Source organism: Salmo salar, chromosome ssa05 (assembly GCF_905237065.1).
Source record: "Salmo salar chromosome ssa05, Ssal_v3.1, whole genome shotgun sequence".
NCBI classification, from domain to species: domain Eukaryota; kingdom Metazoa; phylum Chordata; class Actinopteri; order Salmoniformes; family Salmonidae; genus Salmo; species Salmo salar.
In genome coordinates, this window is record NC_059446.1 from 86,379,186 (window position 1) to 86,395,284 (window position 16,099).

General features: G+C 47.1%; 1 protein-coding gene across 1 annotated transcript in view; it reads right to left on the minus strand.

The window, feature by feature from the left end:
- The window catches only part of LOC106596178 (thyroglobulin-like), a 95,990-nt gene that overhangs the window by 24,222 nt on the left and 55,669 nt on the right, over window positions 1-16,099 (minus strand). The window contains 9 exon segments of the mRNA XM_045717770.1: window positions 84-243; window positions 388-475; window positions 3,530-3,734; window positions 5,374-5,550; window positions 6,520-6,654; window positions 11,000-11,065; window positions 11,820-11,963; window positions 12,307-12,386; window positions 13,633-13,744. Of these exon segments, the coding sequence (XP_045573726.1) occupies window positions 84-243; window positions 388-475; window positions 3,530-3,734; window positions 5,374-5,550; window positions 6,520-6,654; window positions 11,000-11,065; window positions 11,820-11,963; window positions 12,307-12,386; window positions 13,633-13,744 (1,167 nt within the window).

Sequence of the window (16,099 nt, forward strand, 5' to 3'; positions counted from 1 at the left end):
AGAAGGCAGCACTCGTGACTTTTGAAAGCATATAACCTATAAGATAATTGAATGCTGCTTCTGACGCGTGTTAAGGGGAGCACCTGTGCTGAGGAATCCGAACGCTGCAACCCTGGTGTTGACGGTAACCACGACGATGTTGCCGACGGCAGCCAGGTAGGAGCCGTCCAGTAGAGATGGTGTGTCATTGCTGGCTGCTCCAGACGGGTTATGGAAGAACACCAGAACCGCTGTACTCCCTCTCTATCAGAGGAAAAGACAAGAACAGGAATGACACAGCAGACCAACTGTCAATCTGAGGGACCAGTAGTGGAGTGGTGTTACTAAAGGAGAGGTCAACAGGGCTTCTAGTGCAACAAAGATCTCTATAGGTACAATGTGACTTACGATGCCACTGGGGACGAAGATGTTGAGGTACAGACAGTCCTCACTGCTGGCTGATGACTCTACAGCTCCAGGCTGCAGACAACTGGGTCTACCATGGGAAACAGCCATAACAACAAGATTAGAGGACAAATTAACACACTACATGTGGTACAACTGGGTCTACCATGGGAAACATCCATAACAACAAGATTAGAGGACACATTAACACACTACATGTGGTACAACTGGGTCTACCATGGGAAACATCCATAACAACAAGATTAGAGGACACATTAACACACTACATGTGGTACAACTGGGTCTACCATGGGAAACATCCATAACAACAAGTTTAGAGGACACATTAACACACTACATGTGGTACAACTGGGTCTACCATGGGAAACATCCATAACAACAAGATTAGAGGACAAATTAACACACTACATGTGGTACAACTGGGTCTACCATGGGAAACATCCATAACAACAAGATTAGAGGACACATTAACACACTACATGTGGTACAACTGGGTCTACCATGGGAAACATCCATAACAACAAGATTAGAGGACACATTAATACACTACATGTGGTACAACTGGGTCTACCATGGGAAACATCCATAACAACAAGATTAGAGGACACATTAACACACTACATGTGGTACAACTGGGTCTACCATGGGAAACAGCCATAACAACAAGATTAGAGGACACATTAACACACTACATGTGGTACAACTGGGTCTACCATGGGAAACATCCATAACAACAAGATTAGAGGACACATTAATACACTACATGTGGTACAACTGGGTCTACCATGGGAAACATCCATAACAACAAGATTAGAGGACACATTAACACACTACATGTGGTACAACTGGGTCTACCATGGGAAACATCCATAACAACAAGATTAGAGGACAAATTAACACACTACATGTGGTGCAACTGGGTCTACCATGGGAAACATCCATAACAACAAGATTAGAGGACACATTAACACACTACATGTGGTACAACTGGGTCTACCATGGGAAACATCCATAACAACAAGATTAGAGGACACATTAACACACTACATGTGGTACAACTGGGTCTACCATGGGAAACATCCATAACAACAAGATTAGAGGACACATTAACACACTACATGTGGTACAACTGGGTCTACCATGGGAAACATCCATAACAACAAGATTAGAGGACACATTAACACACTACATGTGGTACAACTGGGTCTACCATGGGAAACATCCATAACAACAAGATTAGAGGACACATTAACACACTACATGTGGTACAACTGGGTCTACCATGGGAAACATCCATAACAACAAGATTAGAGGACACATTAACACACTACATGTGGTACAACTGGGTCTACCATGGGAAACATCCATAACAACAAGATTAGAGGACACATTAACACACTACATGTGGTACAACTGGGTCTACCATGGGAAACATCCATAACAACAAGATTAGAGGACACATTAACACACTACATGTGGTACAACTGGGTCTACCATGGGAAACATCCATAACAACAAGATTAGAGGACACATTAACACACTACATGTGGTACAACTGGGTCTACCATGGGAAACATCCATAACAACAAGATTAGAGGACACATTAACACACTACATGTGGTACAACTGGGTCTACCATGGGAAACATCCATAACAACAAGATTAGAGGACACATTAACACACTACATGTGGTACAACTGGGTCTACCATGGGAAACATCCATAACAACAAGATTAGAGGACACATTAACACACTACATGTGGTGCAAATATCTAACAGACAGACAGACAGACAGACAGACAGACAGACAGACAGACAGACAGACAGACAGACAGACAGACAGACAGACAGACAGACAGACAGACAGACAGACAGACAGACAGACAGACAGACAGACAGACAGACAGACAGACAGACAGACACGGAAAAGAAACTGAAGATCTCGTACACCGCTGTATGCTACTCCCTTCACAGAACAGTGCAAATTGGCTCTAACCAGAATAGAAAGAGGAGTGGGAGGCCCCGGTGCACAACTGAGCAAGAGGACAAGTACATTAGAGTGTCTAGTTTGAGAAACAGACGCCAGTTTCTCTGTCCAGTGTCTGTGTTCTTTTTGCCCATCTCAATCTTTTCTTTATATTGGCCAGTCTGAGATATGGCTTTTTCTTTGCAACTCTGCCTAGAAGGCCAGCATCCCGGAGTCGCCTCTTCACTGTTGACGTTGAGACTGGTGTTTTGTGGGTACTATTTAATGAAGCTGCCAGTTGAGGACTTGTGTCTTTTTCTCAAACTAGACACTCAAATGTACTTGTCCTCTTGCTCAGTTGTGCACCGAGGCCTCCCACTCCTCTTTCTATTCTGGTTAGAACCAGTTTGCTCTGTTCTGTGAAGTGAGTAGCACACAGCGCTGTACGAGATCTCCAGTTTTTTGCAATTTCTCGCATAGAATAGCCTTAATTTCTCAGAACAAGAATAGACTGACGAGTTTCAGAAGAAAGTTATTTGTCTCTGGCCATTTTGAGCCTGTAATCGAACACACAAATGCCGATGCTCCAGATACTCAGCTAGTCTAAAGGTGGTCAGTTTTATTGCTTCTTTAATCAGGAAAAACAATTTTCATCTGTGCTAACATAATTGCAAAAGGGTTTTCTAATGATCAATTAGCCTTTTAAAATGATAAACTTGGGTTAGATAACACAACGTGCCATTGGAACAAGGACATTTCTAAGTGACCCCAAACTATTGAACGGTAGTGTATATATAGAAAAAATTGCAGCATGTAACATATCATAGTGGTTAGCGCGTCGGACCAGTAACCGAAAGGTTGCTACATTGAATCCCCGAGCTGACAAGGTAAAAATCTGTCGTTCTGCCCCTGAACAAGTCAGTTAACCCACTGTTCCTAGGCCGTCATTGTGAATAAGAATTTGTTCTTGACTGGCTTGCCTAGTTAAATAAAGGTTAAATATATATATATATATATATATATATATTTTTTTAAATAACATTTTCAGGGACCCGCTTTGGCTCGTGGACACAACTTTCAAAACTACTGGATGAAATTATACAAAACCTTTATAACACATCTTAAAAATAAATCCTCCTCCACAGAGTCATGGTTTACCTGGTAATCGTGGCGTTCCATGTGCCACTCCATTCAGCAAGCTGTGGGGGGGCGAAACGGAGGGCTCTGATAGGAGGACGAGCGTACGGAACTCCCAAGAACTGTCTGACTGTCTTCCTGTCTGACCCGAGCAGCGTTGTTACGGCCTCTCCCTGGAGCGTTCCGTGAGCCGGGATAAACACTGACGTCAACTCCACCTTGGGTTCTGGATCCCACAGAATACATAACCATCAGTCAGAGGGAAGCCTGGACTGACAACTATGGGCCCTGGTCAAAAGTAGTGCACCATATAGGGAACAGGGTGCCATTTGGGACAGAGACACTGTCTGCACTGGAATCAAGCAGCTGTAAAACTCCTTCAGCACCTCTATGAAGATAAATAATGCTTTCTAATAATAATGATCATACAATAAGTAGGCTGCAGTGATTGACATGAACTAACCCACCAATAAACATCTCTGTTTCTTCAAACACTAGTCATATTAGCAGCAGTCCTCTCTGTGTGTAGAGCAGGTAAAGACATGTCTTCCAGAACTCTCTGTGTGTAAAGCAGGATCAGGGATGTATAGTGAACCAGGGTCAGGGATGTAAAGTGAACCAGGGTCAGGGATGTATAGTGAACCAGGGTCAGGGATGTATAGTGAACCAGGGTCAGGGATGTAAAGTGAACCAGGGTCAGGGATGTATAGTGAACCAGGGTCAGGGATGTATAGTGAACCAGGGTCAGGGATGTATAGTGAACCAGGGTCAGGGATGTATAGTGAACCAGGGTAAGGGATGTATAGTGAACCAGGGTCAGGGATGTATAGTGAACCAGGGTCAGGGATGTAAAGTGAACCAGGGTCAGGGATGTATAGTGAACCAGGGTCAGGGATGTATAGTGAACCAGGGTCAGGGATGTATAGTGAACCAGGGTCAGGGATGTATAGTGAACCAGGGTCAGGGATGTATAGTGAACCAGGGTCAGGGATGTATAGTGAACCAGGGTCAGGGATGTACAGTGAACCAGGGTCAGGGATGTACAGTGAACCAGGGTCAGGGATGTATAGTGAACCAGGGTCAGGGATGTACAGTGAACCAGGGTCAGGGATGTATAGTGAACCAGGGTCAGGGATGTATAGTGAACCAGGGTCAGGGATGTATAGTGAACCAGGGTCAGGGATGTATAGTGAACCAGGGTCAGGGATGTATAGTGAACCAGGGTCAGGGATGTATAGTGAACCAGGGTCAGGGATGTATAGTGAACCAGGGTCAGGGATGTATAGTGAACCAGGGTCAGGGATGTATAGTGAACCAGGGTCAGGGATGTATAGTGAACCAGGGTCAGGGATGTATAGTGAACCAGGGTCAGGGATGTATAGTGAACCAGGGTCAGGGATGTATAGTGAACCAGGGTCAGGGATGTATAGTGAACCAGGGTCAGGGATGTATAGTGAACCAGGGTCAGGGATGTATAGTGAACCAGGGTCAGGGATGTACAGTGAACCAGGGTCAGGGATGTACAGTGAACCAGGGTCAGGGATGTATAGTGAACCAGGGTCAGGGATGTATAGTGAACCAGGGTCAGGGATGTATAGTGAACCAGGGTCAGGGATGTATAGTGAACCAGGGTCAGGGATGTATAGTGAACCAGGGTCAGGGATGTATAGTGAACCAGGGTCAGGGATGTATAGTGAACCAGGGTCAGGGATGTATAGTGAACCAGGGTCAGGGATGTATAGTGAACCAGGGTCAGGGATGTACAGTGAACCAGGGTCAGGGATGTATAGTGAACCAGGGTCAGGGATGTATAGTGAACCAGGGTCAGGGATGTATAGTGAACCAGGGTCAGGGATGTTGCCCACCTTTGTGGAGGTAGACCTGGAGAGCTGACTCTCTGATGACCAGCCGACAGTCCTGACCTCCAGTGGTGGTGGTAGTGGAGGGGCCACAGGCCACGGTGTCTGGGTAGAGGACACAGCGGACAGCCGAGTCGGTCCGCCCCACTGACACCACAGCACAGGAGTCAGCCTCCTCACAGGCTGAAGGGAGACACACAGACACAGTTTAACGGACAGAAAAGGAGGAGAGTAGAGAGAGGTAGATACAAGGATTGGGGCTCAGACAGGAGAGACCGAGGAGGGGCACAGACAGGAGAGACAGAGGGGCACAGACAGGAGAGACAGAGGAGGGGCACAGACAGGAGAGACAGAGGAGGGGCACAGACAGGAGAGACAGAGGAGGGGCACAGACAGGAGAGACAGAGGAGGGGCACAGACAGGAGAGACAGAGGAGGGGCACAGACAGGAGAGACAGAGGAGGGGCACAGACAGGAGAGACAGAGGAGGGGCACAGACAGGAGAGACAGAGGAGGGGCACAGACAGGAGAGAGAGGAGGGGCTCAGACAGGAGAGACAGAGGAGGGGCTCAGACAGGAGAGACAGGGGAGGGGCACAGACAGGAGAGACCGAGGAGGGGCACAGACAGGAGAGACCGAGGAGGGGCACAGACAGGAGAGACCGAGGAGGGGCACAGACAGGAGAGACAGAGGAGGGGCTCAGACAGGAGAGACAGAGGGGCACAGACAGGAGAGACAGAGGGGCACAGATGAGGAGCACAGACAGGAGAGACAGAGGGGCACAGAGGAGGGGCACAGATGAGGGGCACAGACAGGAGAGACAGAGGAGGGGCACAGACAGGAGAGACAGAGGGGCACAGATGAGGGGCACAGACAGGAGAGACAGAGGGGCACAGACAGGAGAGACAGAGGGGCACAGACAGGAGAGACAGAGGGGCACAGATGAGGAGCACAGACAGGAGAGACAGAGGGGCACAGACAGGAGAGACAGAGGGGCACAGACAGGAGAGACAGAGGGGCACAGATGAGGGGCACAGACAGGAGAGACAGAGGAGGGGCTTAAACCCCTCTTGCCAGGGGGCATGTGTGGTCCTGAGTTGGGGGACGTTGACCGTTAGACTAGACTCTGGCACACGATGAAGATGTTTCTCACCAGACAGACACCAGTCTCTGGTCCTGTCCAGGTCCTCAGCGATGTCTTTACTGATGTGAATAATGTCAAACGTGGAGACGGACGGATCCACCAGCGTAGAGGACGCATCCAGGAGTCTCCACTCACTCAAACTCACTGGCAGAGAGACACACCTTTATCAGCAGGGGATGCATCTAACACATTGTCTGCATTTAACACATTGTCCCATAGGGCTCTGTTCAGAAGCAGTGTCCTACACAAGGTAAAAGGCTCCATATTTATGATGCAGCCATTGAAATGTATTTTAATGTCAAAAGGACAGAGCTCTCTTAAGCATCCAATTCCAACACTATCTAGTGTGCTAGATAGTAATGAGAGCAGTTAAAAGCCTGTACTCTCCTCTGTCTAATAGACAGGTTTCTAGCTACTGGGGCCGTTGGAGACAGCATCTCCTCTGTCTAATGGACAGGTTTCTAGCTACTGGGGCCGTTGGAGACAGCATCTCCTCTGTCTAATGGACAGGTTTCTAGCTACTGGAGCCATTGGAGACAGCATCTCCTCTGTCTAATGGACAGGTTTCTAGCTACTGGGGCCGTTGGAGACAGCATCTCCTCTGTCTAATGGACAGGTTTCTAGCTACTGGAGGGTATGGAGACAGCATCTCCTCTGTCTAATGGACAGGTTTCTAGCTACTGGAGCCGTTGGAGACAGCATCTCCTCTGTCTAATGGACAGGTTTCTAGCTACTGGAGCGGTATGGAGACAGCATCTCCTCTGTCTAATGGACAGGTTTCTAGCTACTGGAGCCGTTGGAGACAGCATCTCCTCTGTCTAATGGACAGGTTTCTAGCTACTGGGGCCGTTGGAGACAGCATCTCCTCTGTCTAATGGACAGGTTTCTAGCTACTGGAGCCATTGGAGACAGCATCTCCTCTGTCTAATGGACAGGTTTCTAGCTACTGGAGCCGTTGGAGACAGCATCTCCTCTGTCTAATGGACAGGTTTCTAGCTACTGGGGCCGTTGGAGACAGCATCTCCTCTGTCTAATGGACAGGTTTCTAGCTACTGGAGCCATTGGAGACAGCATCTCCTCTGTCTAATGGACAGGTTTCTAGCTACTGGAGCCGTTGGAGACAGCATCTCCTCTGTCTAATGGACAGGTTTCTAGCTACTGGAGGGTATGGAGACAGCATCTCCTCTGTCTAATGGACAGGTTTCTAGCTACTGTAGCCGTTGGAGACAGCATCTCCTCTGTCTAATGGACAGGTTTCTAGCTACTGGGGCCGTTGGAGACAGCATCTCCTCTGTCTAATGGACAGGTTTCTAGCTACTGGAGGGTATGGAGACAGCATCTCCTCTGTCTAATGGACAGGTTTCTAGCTGCTGGGGCCGTTGGAGACAGCATCTCCTCTGTCTAATGGACAGGTTTCTAGCTACTGGAGCCGTTGGAGACAGCATCTCCTCTGTCTAATGGACAGGTTTCTAGCTACTGGAGGGTATGGAGACAGCATCTCCTCTGTCTAATGGACAGGTTTCTAGCTGCTGGGGCCGTTGGAGACAGCTTCTCCTCTGTCTAATGGACAGGTTTCTAGCTACTGGAGCCGTTGGAGACAGCATCTCCTCTGTCTAATGGACAGGTTTCTAGCTACTGGGGCCGTTGGAGACAGCATCTCCTCTGTCTAATGGACAGGTTTCTAGCTACTGGAGCCGTTGGAGACAGCATCTCCTCTGTCTAATGGACAGGTTTCTAGCTACTGGGGCCGTTGGAGAGAGCATCTCCTCTGTCTAATAGACAGGTTTCTAGCTACTGGAGCCGTTGGAGACAGCATCTCCTCTGTCTAATGGACAGGTTTCTAGCTACTGGAGCCGTTGGAGACAGCATCTCCTCTGTCTAATGGACAGGTTTCTAGCTACTGGGGCCGTTGGAGACAGCATCTCCTCTGTCTAATGGACAGGTTTCTAGCTACTGGAGCCGTTGGAGACAGCATCTCCTCTGTCTAATGGACAGGTTTCTAGCTACTGGGGCCGTTGGAGAGAGCATCTCCTCTGTCTAATGGACAGGTTTCTAGCTACTGGGGCCATTGGAGACAGCATCTCCTCTGTCTAATGGACAGGTTTCTAGCTACTGGAGCCGTTGGAGACAGCATCTCCTCTGTCTAATGGACAGGTTTCTAGCTACTGGGGCCGTTGGAGACAGCATCTCCTCTGTCTAATGGACAGGTTTCTAGCTACTGGAGGCCGTTGGAGACAGCATCTCCTCTGTCTAATGGACAGGTTTCTAGCTACTGGAGCCGTTGGAGACAGCATCTCCTCTGTCTAATGGACAGGTTTCTAGCAACTGGAGGGTATGGAGGAAGCGTGTCTAATTAAAGGCTAAGTGGGAAACACTGTGGCTTGTAAACATTTCAGCACGTCAGCACAATGAAAGCTCGCAAAATGATCATGTTAGTTTGTCTCTTTGATGTGAGGGGGGGGGTCCCTTTGAACACACACAAATGTGAAATGGGTTGTCGCCCAAACAGCACCCCATTCCCCATAATGCACTATTTTTTAACATGGGCCCTATGGGCCCTGGTCAAAAGTAGAGCACTATATAAGGAATAGGCTCACGATTGGCGCAGCGGTCTAAGGCACTGCATCTCAGTCCTAGAGGCGCCACTACAGACCCTGGTTCTATCCCGGGCTGTATCACAACCGGACGTGATCGGGAGTCCCATAGGGCGGCATACAATCGGCCCAGCGTTTGTCTGGGTTAGGGGAGGGTTTGGCCGGGGTAGGCCGTCATTGTAAATAAGAATTTGTCCTTAGCCTGTTGGGGGTAGGGGGCAGTATTTACACGGCCGGATAAAAAACGTACCCGATTTAATCTGGTTATTACTACTGCCCAGAAACTAGAATATGCATATAATTATTGGCTTTGGATAGAAAACACCCTAAAGTTTCTAAAACTGTTGGAATGGTGTCTGTGAGTATAACAGAACTCATATGGCAGGCAAAAACCTGAGAAGATTCCTTACAGGAAGTGCCCTCTCTGACCATTCCTTGAGCTTCTTGTCTCTGTTTATTGAAGACTGAGCATCTTTGCTGTAACGTGACACTTCCTTCGGCTCCCATAGGCTCTCAGAAGGCGGGAAAAAGCTGAATGATGTAATTCCAGCCCCAGGCTGAAACACATTAGCGCTTTTGGCAAGTGCTCTATCAGAGGACAATGGGCGGAGGCGTGTGCACGAGGGGATCCCATGCTTTTATTTTCTTTCGTCTTTGAACCTAAACACAGATTCCCGGTCGGAATATTATCGCTTTTTTACGAGAAAAATTGCATAAAAATTGATTTTAAACAGCGGTTGACATGCTTCGAAGTACGGTAATGGAATATTTAGACATTTTTTGTCACGAAATGCGTCGTGCTCGTCACCCTTCTTTACCATTCGGATAGTGTCTTGAACGCATCGAACAAAACAGAGGATATTTGAACATAACTATGGATTATTTTGAACCAAACCAACATTTGTTATTGAAGTAGAAGTCCTGGGAGTGCATTCTGACGAAGACAGCAAAGGTAATAACATTTTTCTTATAGTAAATCTGACTTTGGTCAGGGCTAAACTTGGTGGGCGTCTAAATAGCTAGCCCTGTGATGCCGGGCTATCTACTGAGAATATTGCAAAATGTGCTTTCACCGAAAAGCTATTTTAAAATCGGACATAGCGAGTGCATAGAGGAGTTCTGTATCTATAATTCTTAAAATAATTGTTATGTTTTTTGTGAACGTTTATCGTGAGTAATTTAGTAAATTCACCGGAAGTTTGCGGAGGGTATGCTAGTTCTGAACGTCACATGCTAATGTAAAAAGCTGGTTTTTGATATAAATATGAACTTGATTGAACAAAACATGCATGTATTGTATAACATAATGTCCTACGGTTGTCATCTGATGAAGATCATCAAAGGTTAGTGCTGCATTTAGCTGTGGTTTGGGTTTATGTGACATTATATGCTAGTTTGAAAAATGGGTGTCTGATTATTTCTGGCTGGGTACTCTGCTGACATAATCTAATGTTTTGCTTTCGTTGTAAAGCCTTTTTGAAATCGGACAGTGTGGTTAGATTAACGAGAGTCTTGTCTTTAAAATGGTGTAAAATAGTCATATGTTTGAGAAATTGAAGTAATAGCATTTCTAAGGTATTTGAATAACGCGCCACGGGATTCAACTGGCTGTTGAGTAGGTGGGACGATTTCGTCCCGCCGACCCTAGAGAGGTTAACTGACTTGCCTAGTTAAATAAAGGTTCAATAAATAAAACATATACAGAAGGAACAGGGGGCCATGTGGGCCTCATCCAAAGACAGAAAGGCCGACGTGTTTCTATTCAACCATTTACAGAAGGATGACAGCAGGAATAAACACACAGCTGTCTGTTTATTGTAGCTGACGTATCAAACTAACAGTGTGATGTATTGTACATTTTAACTCCTGAGGTGAAATATGAACTGCATTCTTACCATTCTTTGAAGGAACACGTAGTTCGAAACTGGGGCACAATCGTGGTGATTTAGTCCACTGGTTCACTGTGGGGAACAATGGAAATGTTTGACTCATTACGTAATCAATTCCTTAATGATCAGAAAACAACGTGGCTAATAAATGTGTCTGCTAGATCACGTGGCTCTGCAACACCAACTGGAGGAAACATGTATTACCGCTGAGCCCCAAATAGCACCCTACTGCACGACATAGATAGGGTGCCACTTGAAACAGAAACAAATGTGTGAGCTATAAAGGGACTCTTAAGAATAGAAAATTACCAGCAAGTCTGAGAATTTCTCCAAAAAAAGTAAGAACAATTTGTAGTCTCTGCAGTCCTTACCAGGTGACAAAATATAACCCACAAAATGAGATCAACAGCTGAAGCATAATAACACATGTATCTGTTTAAACCAGTGTACAGCGTCTCATTGTCTATGTCCCAAATAGCACACTATTCCCCCAATGGGCTCTCGTCAAATGTATATATAAAGAGAAGGCTCCATTTGGGACGCACAGACTGTAACCAGGGCAATGCTGATGTCACTATTTCCAGAAGAGAAAGTAACATTAAGACATCAAACCTAAAAGGTAAGAGACAACTCAAGATGTTGGCCAGATGTTCTTCAAGATGTGTTTCATGCCTCCTCACTGAGTAAGCTACCCTAAATGTTGTGGAGTTTCAAATGGCACCCTATTCCCTATGTAGTGCACTAGTTTTGACCAGGAGCCCATAGGGAATAGGGTGCCATTTGGGAGTCCCCCTGTACCTACTTATCCTCAGATTTATACACACACCTGGTTTCTCGTACCAGCCAAGCGGATACACGCCGGTTTCTACTTTGGAGGGGGTGCAGTCCTGGACTCTCCAGGTTGTCCTCTCACCTTCACCACATGTCTGGATACCAAAGCTGTTCAGAGTCAGGCAGAGAACGTCTGATCCTGGATGGAGACAGCACACACACACGCATGCACCCACGCACGCACGCACGCACGCACACACGCACACCCACGCACACCCACGCACACCCACGCACACCCACGCACACACCCACGCACACACACACACACACACACACACACGCACGCACGCACGCACGCACCCACACACACGCACACGCACACACACACACTTTAGAGGAAATATTTGTGTCTCCTTTGGACTTTGGAGTAATATTGTGATTGTTTCCCTCTTCTCTCTTGCCTCTTGAACTTTGAATTTCGGAGCACTTGTCAGCACTGTAAAAACATGTCAATAAGTATCTTGACTGAAGTAAAAACTGACCAGGTGACTGTGTGTCCCTGACGTATCCGATTCCACGGCAACATGGATCTTCATCACATCTCCGTTCACACTCACGGAACCTGGTACAAACACAAAGCAGGCACACACTTTTCTTTGGGGAAACAAAACAGGAATTGTTAAAGACTGTCATTATCTTACTACTCATGCCGTAAAAAAATGGTTTTCCTAAAGAAGATTTTTGTGATTGCTTGAAGTAGTGAAATAAGTTTTACTGTGGGTGATAGTGAGAACAGAACCAGTGGGACCCAGGTAACACTGCCCTAAGGTCTCTCACCCCCAGAACCAGTGGGACCCAGGTAACACTGCCCTAAGGTCTCTCACCCCCAGAACCAGTGGGACCCAGGTAACACTGCCCTAAGGTCTCTCACCCCCAGAACCAGTGGGACCCAGGTAACACTGCCCTAAGGTCTCTCACCCCCAGAACCAGTGGGACCCAGGTAACACTGCCCTAAGGTCTCTCACCCCAGAACCAGTGGGACCCAGGTAACACTGCCCTAAGGTCTCTCACCCCCAGAACCAGTGGGACCCAGGTAACACTGCCCTAAGGTCTCTCACCCCAGAACCAGTGGGACCCAGGTAACACTGCCCTAAGGTCTCTCACCCCCAGAACCAGTGGGACCCAGGTAACACTGCCCTAAGGTCTCTCACCCCCAGAACCAGTGGGACCCAGGTAACACTGCCCTAAGGTCTCTCACCCCCAGAACCAGTGGGACCCAGGTAACACTGCCCTAAGGTCTCTCACCCCCAGAACCAGTGGGACCCAGGTAACACTGCCCTAAGGTCTCTCACCCCCAGAACCAGTGGTACCCAGGTAACACTGCCCTAAGGTCTCTCACCCCCAGAACCAGTGGTACCCAGGTAACACTGCCCTAAGGTCTCTCACCCCCAGAACCAGTGGTACCCAGGTAACACTGCCCTAAGGTCTCTCACCCCCAGAACCAGTGGGACCCAGGTAACACTGCCCTAAGGTCTCTCACCCCCAGAACCAGTGGGACCCAGGTAACACTGCCCTAAGGTCTCTCACCCCCAGAACCAGTGGGACCCAGGTGACACTGCCCTAAGGTCTCTCACCCCCAGAACCAGTGGGACCCAGGTAACACTGCCCTAAGGTCTCTCACCCCAGAACCAGTGGGACCCAGGTGACACTGCCCTAAGGTCTCTCACCCCCAGAACCAGTGGTACCCAGGTAACACTGCCCTAAGGTCTCTCACCCCCAGAACCAGTGGGACCCAGGTAACACTGCCCTAAGGTCTCTTACCCCCAGAACCAGTGGGACCCAGGTAACACTGCCCTAAGGTCTCTCACCCCTCAGTGATAGGCTTGGCACTCAGGTTGACACGGCTACGGACGGAATAAGACACCATCTTCTTAAAGGGAACACGGCTGTAAAAACTCTCCACACTTCCAGTCAGATCAACTGTTAAAACACAACAGACAGAACAACACAAATTAGCTCCTGAAATAATAGAAAAGGTCATGTTTCTGCAGAAAAACTGTGTGTGCTTGCTTCAGCTATTTTAATGGAGATAAGTTTATAAGATTTTAGAGGCTAATGTATTATTCTGGTAAATAATATGGTAGTGGGATAAGTTAAAGAAGCACTACAGCACATCACTACAACATACTGACCAAGAACCTACCAGTGATCTCATCCTGCAGCACATCACTACAACATACTGACCAAGAACCTACCAGTGATCTCATCCTGCAGCACATCACTACAACATACTGACCAAGAACCTACCAGTGATCTCATCCTGCAGCACATCACTACAACATACTGACCAAGAACCTACCAGTGATCTCATCCTGCAGCACATCACTACAACATACTGACCAAGAACCTACCAGTGATCTCATCCTGCAGCACATCACTACAACATACTGACCAAGAACCTACCAGTGATCTCATCCTGCAGCACATCACTACAACATACTGACCAAGAACCTACCAGTGATCTCATCCTGCAGAACATCACTACAACATACTGACCAAGAACCTACCAGTGATCTCATCCTGCAGCACATCACTACAACATACTGACCAAGAACCTACCAGTGATCTCATCCTGCAGCACATCACTACAACATACTGACCAAGAACCTACCAGTGATCTCATCCTGCAGCACATCACTACAACATACTGACCAAGAACCTACCAGTGATCTCATCCTGCAGCACATCACTACAACATACTGACCAAGAACCTACCAGTGATCTCATCCTGCAGCACATCACTACAACATACTGACCAAGAACCTACCAGTGATCTCATCCTGCAGCACATCACTACAACATACTGACCAAGAACCTACCAGTGATCTCATCCTGCAGCACATCACTACAACATACTGACCAAGAACCTACCAGTGATCTCATCCTGCAGCACATCACTACAACATACTGACCAAGAACCTACCAGTGATCTCATCCTGCAGCACATCACTACAACATACTGACCAAGAACCTACCAGTGATCTCATCCTGCAGCACATCACTACAACATACTGACCAAGAACCTACCAGTGATCTCATCCTGCAGAACATCACTACAACATACTGACCAAGAACCTACCAGTGATCTCATCCTGCAGAACATCACTTTCCACCAACAGAAAGAACAATGCCGTACTCTTTGCCTGAATGGACTCTGTCTAACTGAGCTCAATGTTTACCAAACTAGTATGAATCATTATGACTGGGCTACAGTACAGTACTCTGGCCAGGGTTACTGGGTCTGAGTGAATCTGGCTGTGGCCTTGAAGTACAGGATGTCCCAGAAAGAGCCCTGTTCCTGTCTGAACACTCCAGATGTCAACAGCCCAGAACCCTTTAATGAGAGGAAATGAGGGTTTAATGAGCAAATCAAGAAGAGACTTAACTAGCTCTCTGCTTGGAAAGGAGTTTTATACAGAGGGAAGCACAGTTTTGGACAATATGTTACTGACCCCATTACCATAAGGCCCTGCATTTTGGTCTGGTGGGCATTTTCTGTACGTACAACATGTCTCGAATAACAACAGACAACAGGTTGCTGTTAAACGGGATGAGTTGGGGGTACTTGTGATAATATTATGTGATCTTGACTAGATAAAGTCTCCACTACTGTAGATAAGAGACTACATGTGACAGGTAGCAAATCATTTCCCTCAAAATCAAGTGGATTATTTTATTTCATTTTCCATCTGGTCTGCATCTAACTGCAAGGCAGTTAACCCAGTGTTCCCCGAAGACGTGGATGTTGATTAAGGCAGCCCTCCACACCTCTCTGATTCAGAGGGGTTGGGTTAAATGTAAAAGACACATTTCAGATGAAGGCATTTAAGTGTGTACAACTGACTAGGTCTCCCCCCTTTCCTTTCCTTTCCTCCCCGCTGTGGCTCTAGTGATGGGGTAAGTCTAGACTCCTGCTTGAGGTGATTCATCTCATTACAGAGATATTGATTAAAACTACATCGGCTTAGAAAAAGAAGACATTTGTATTCATGGAACTAGTCACCAGTCTCTCAAGCATCTGTTAGTCTCTTCACTGCTTGTGTTTGGACTTGAACATTTAAAAATAATTGTCTTTGAGGGGGAAAAAAGGACACTGGACTAGAGTGTTGAATGTAATCCACTGTGTCAGTCTGGGTAGAGTTAGTTCCTGGGCTATGGAAGGACAGCAGCAGTGTTACATCATGTTATACTATCAGAGTGGTTAGAGCTCTATGATGATACAGATAGACAGACCTGTAGAGAAGCTCTATAATGATACAGATAGACCTGTAGAGA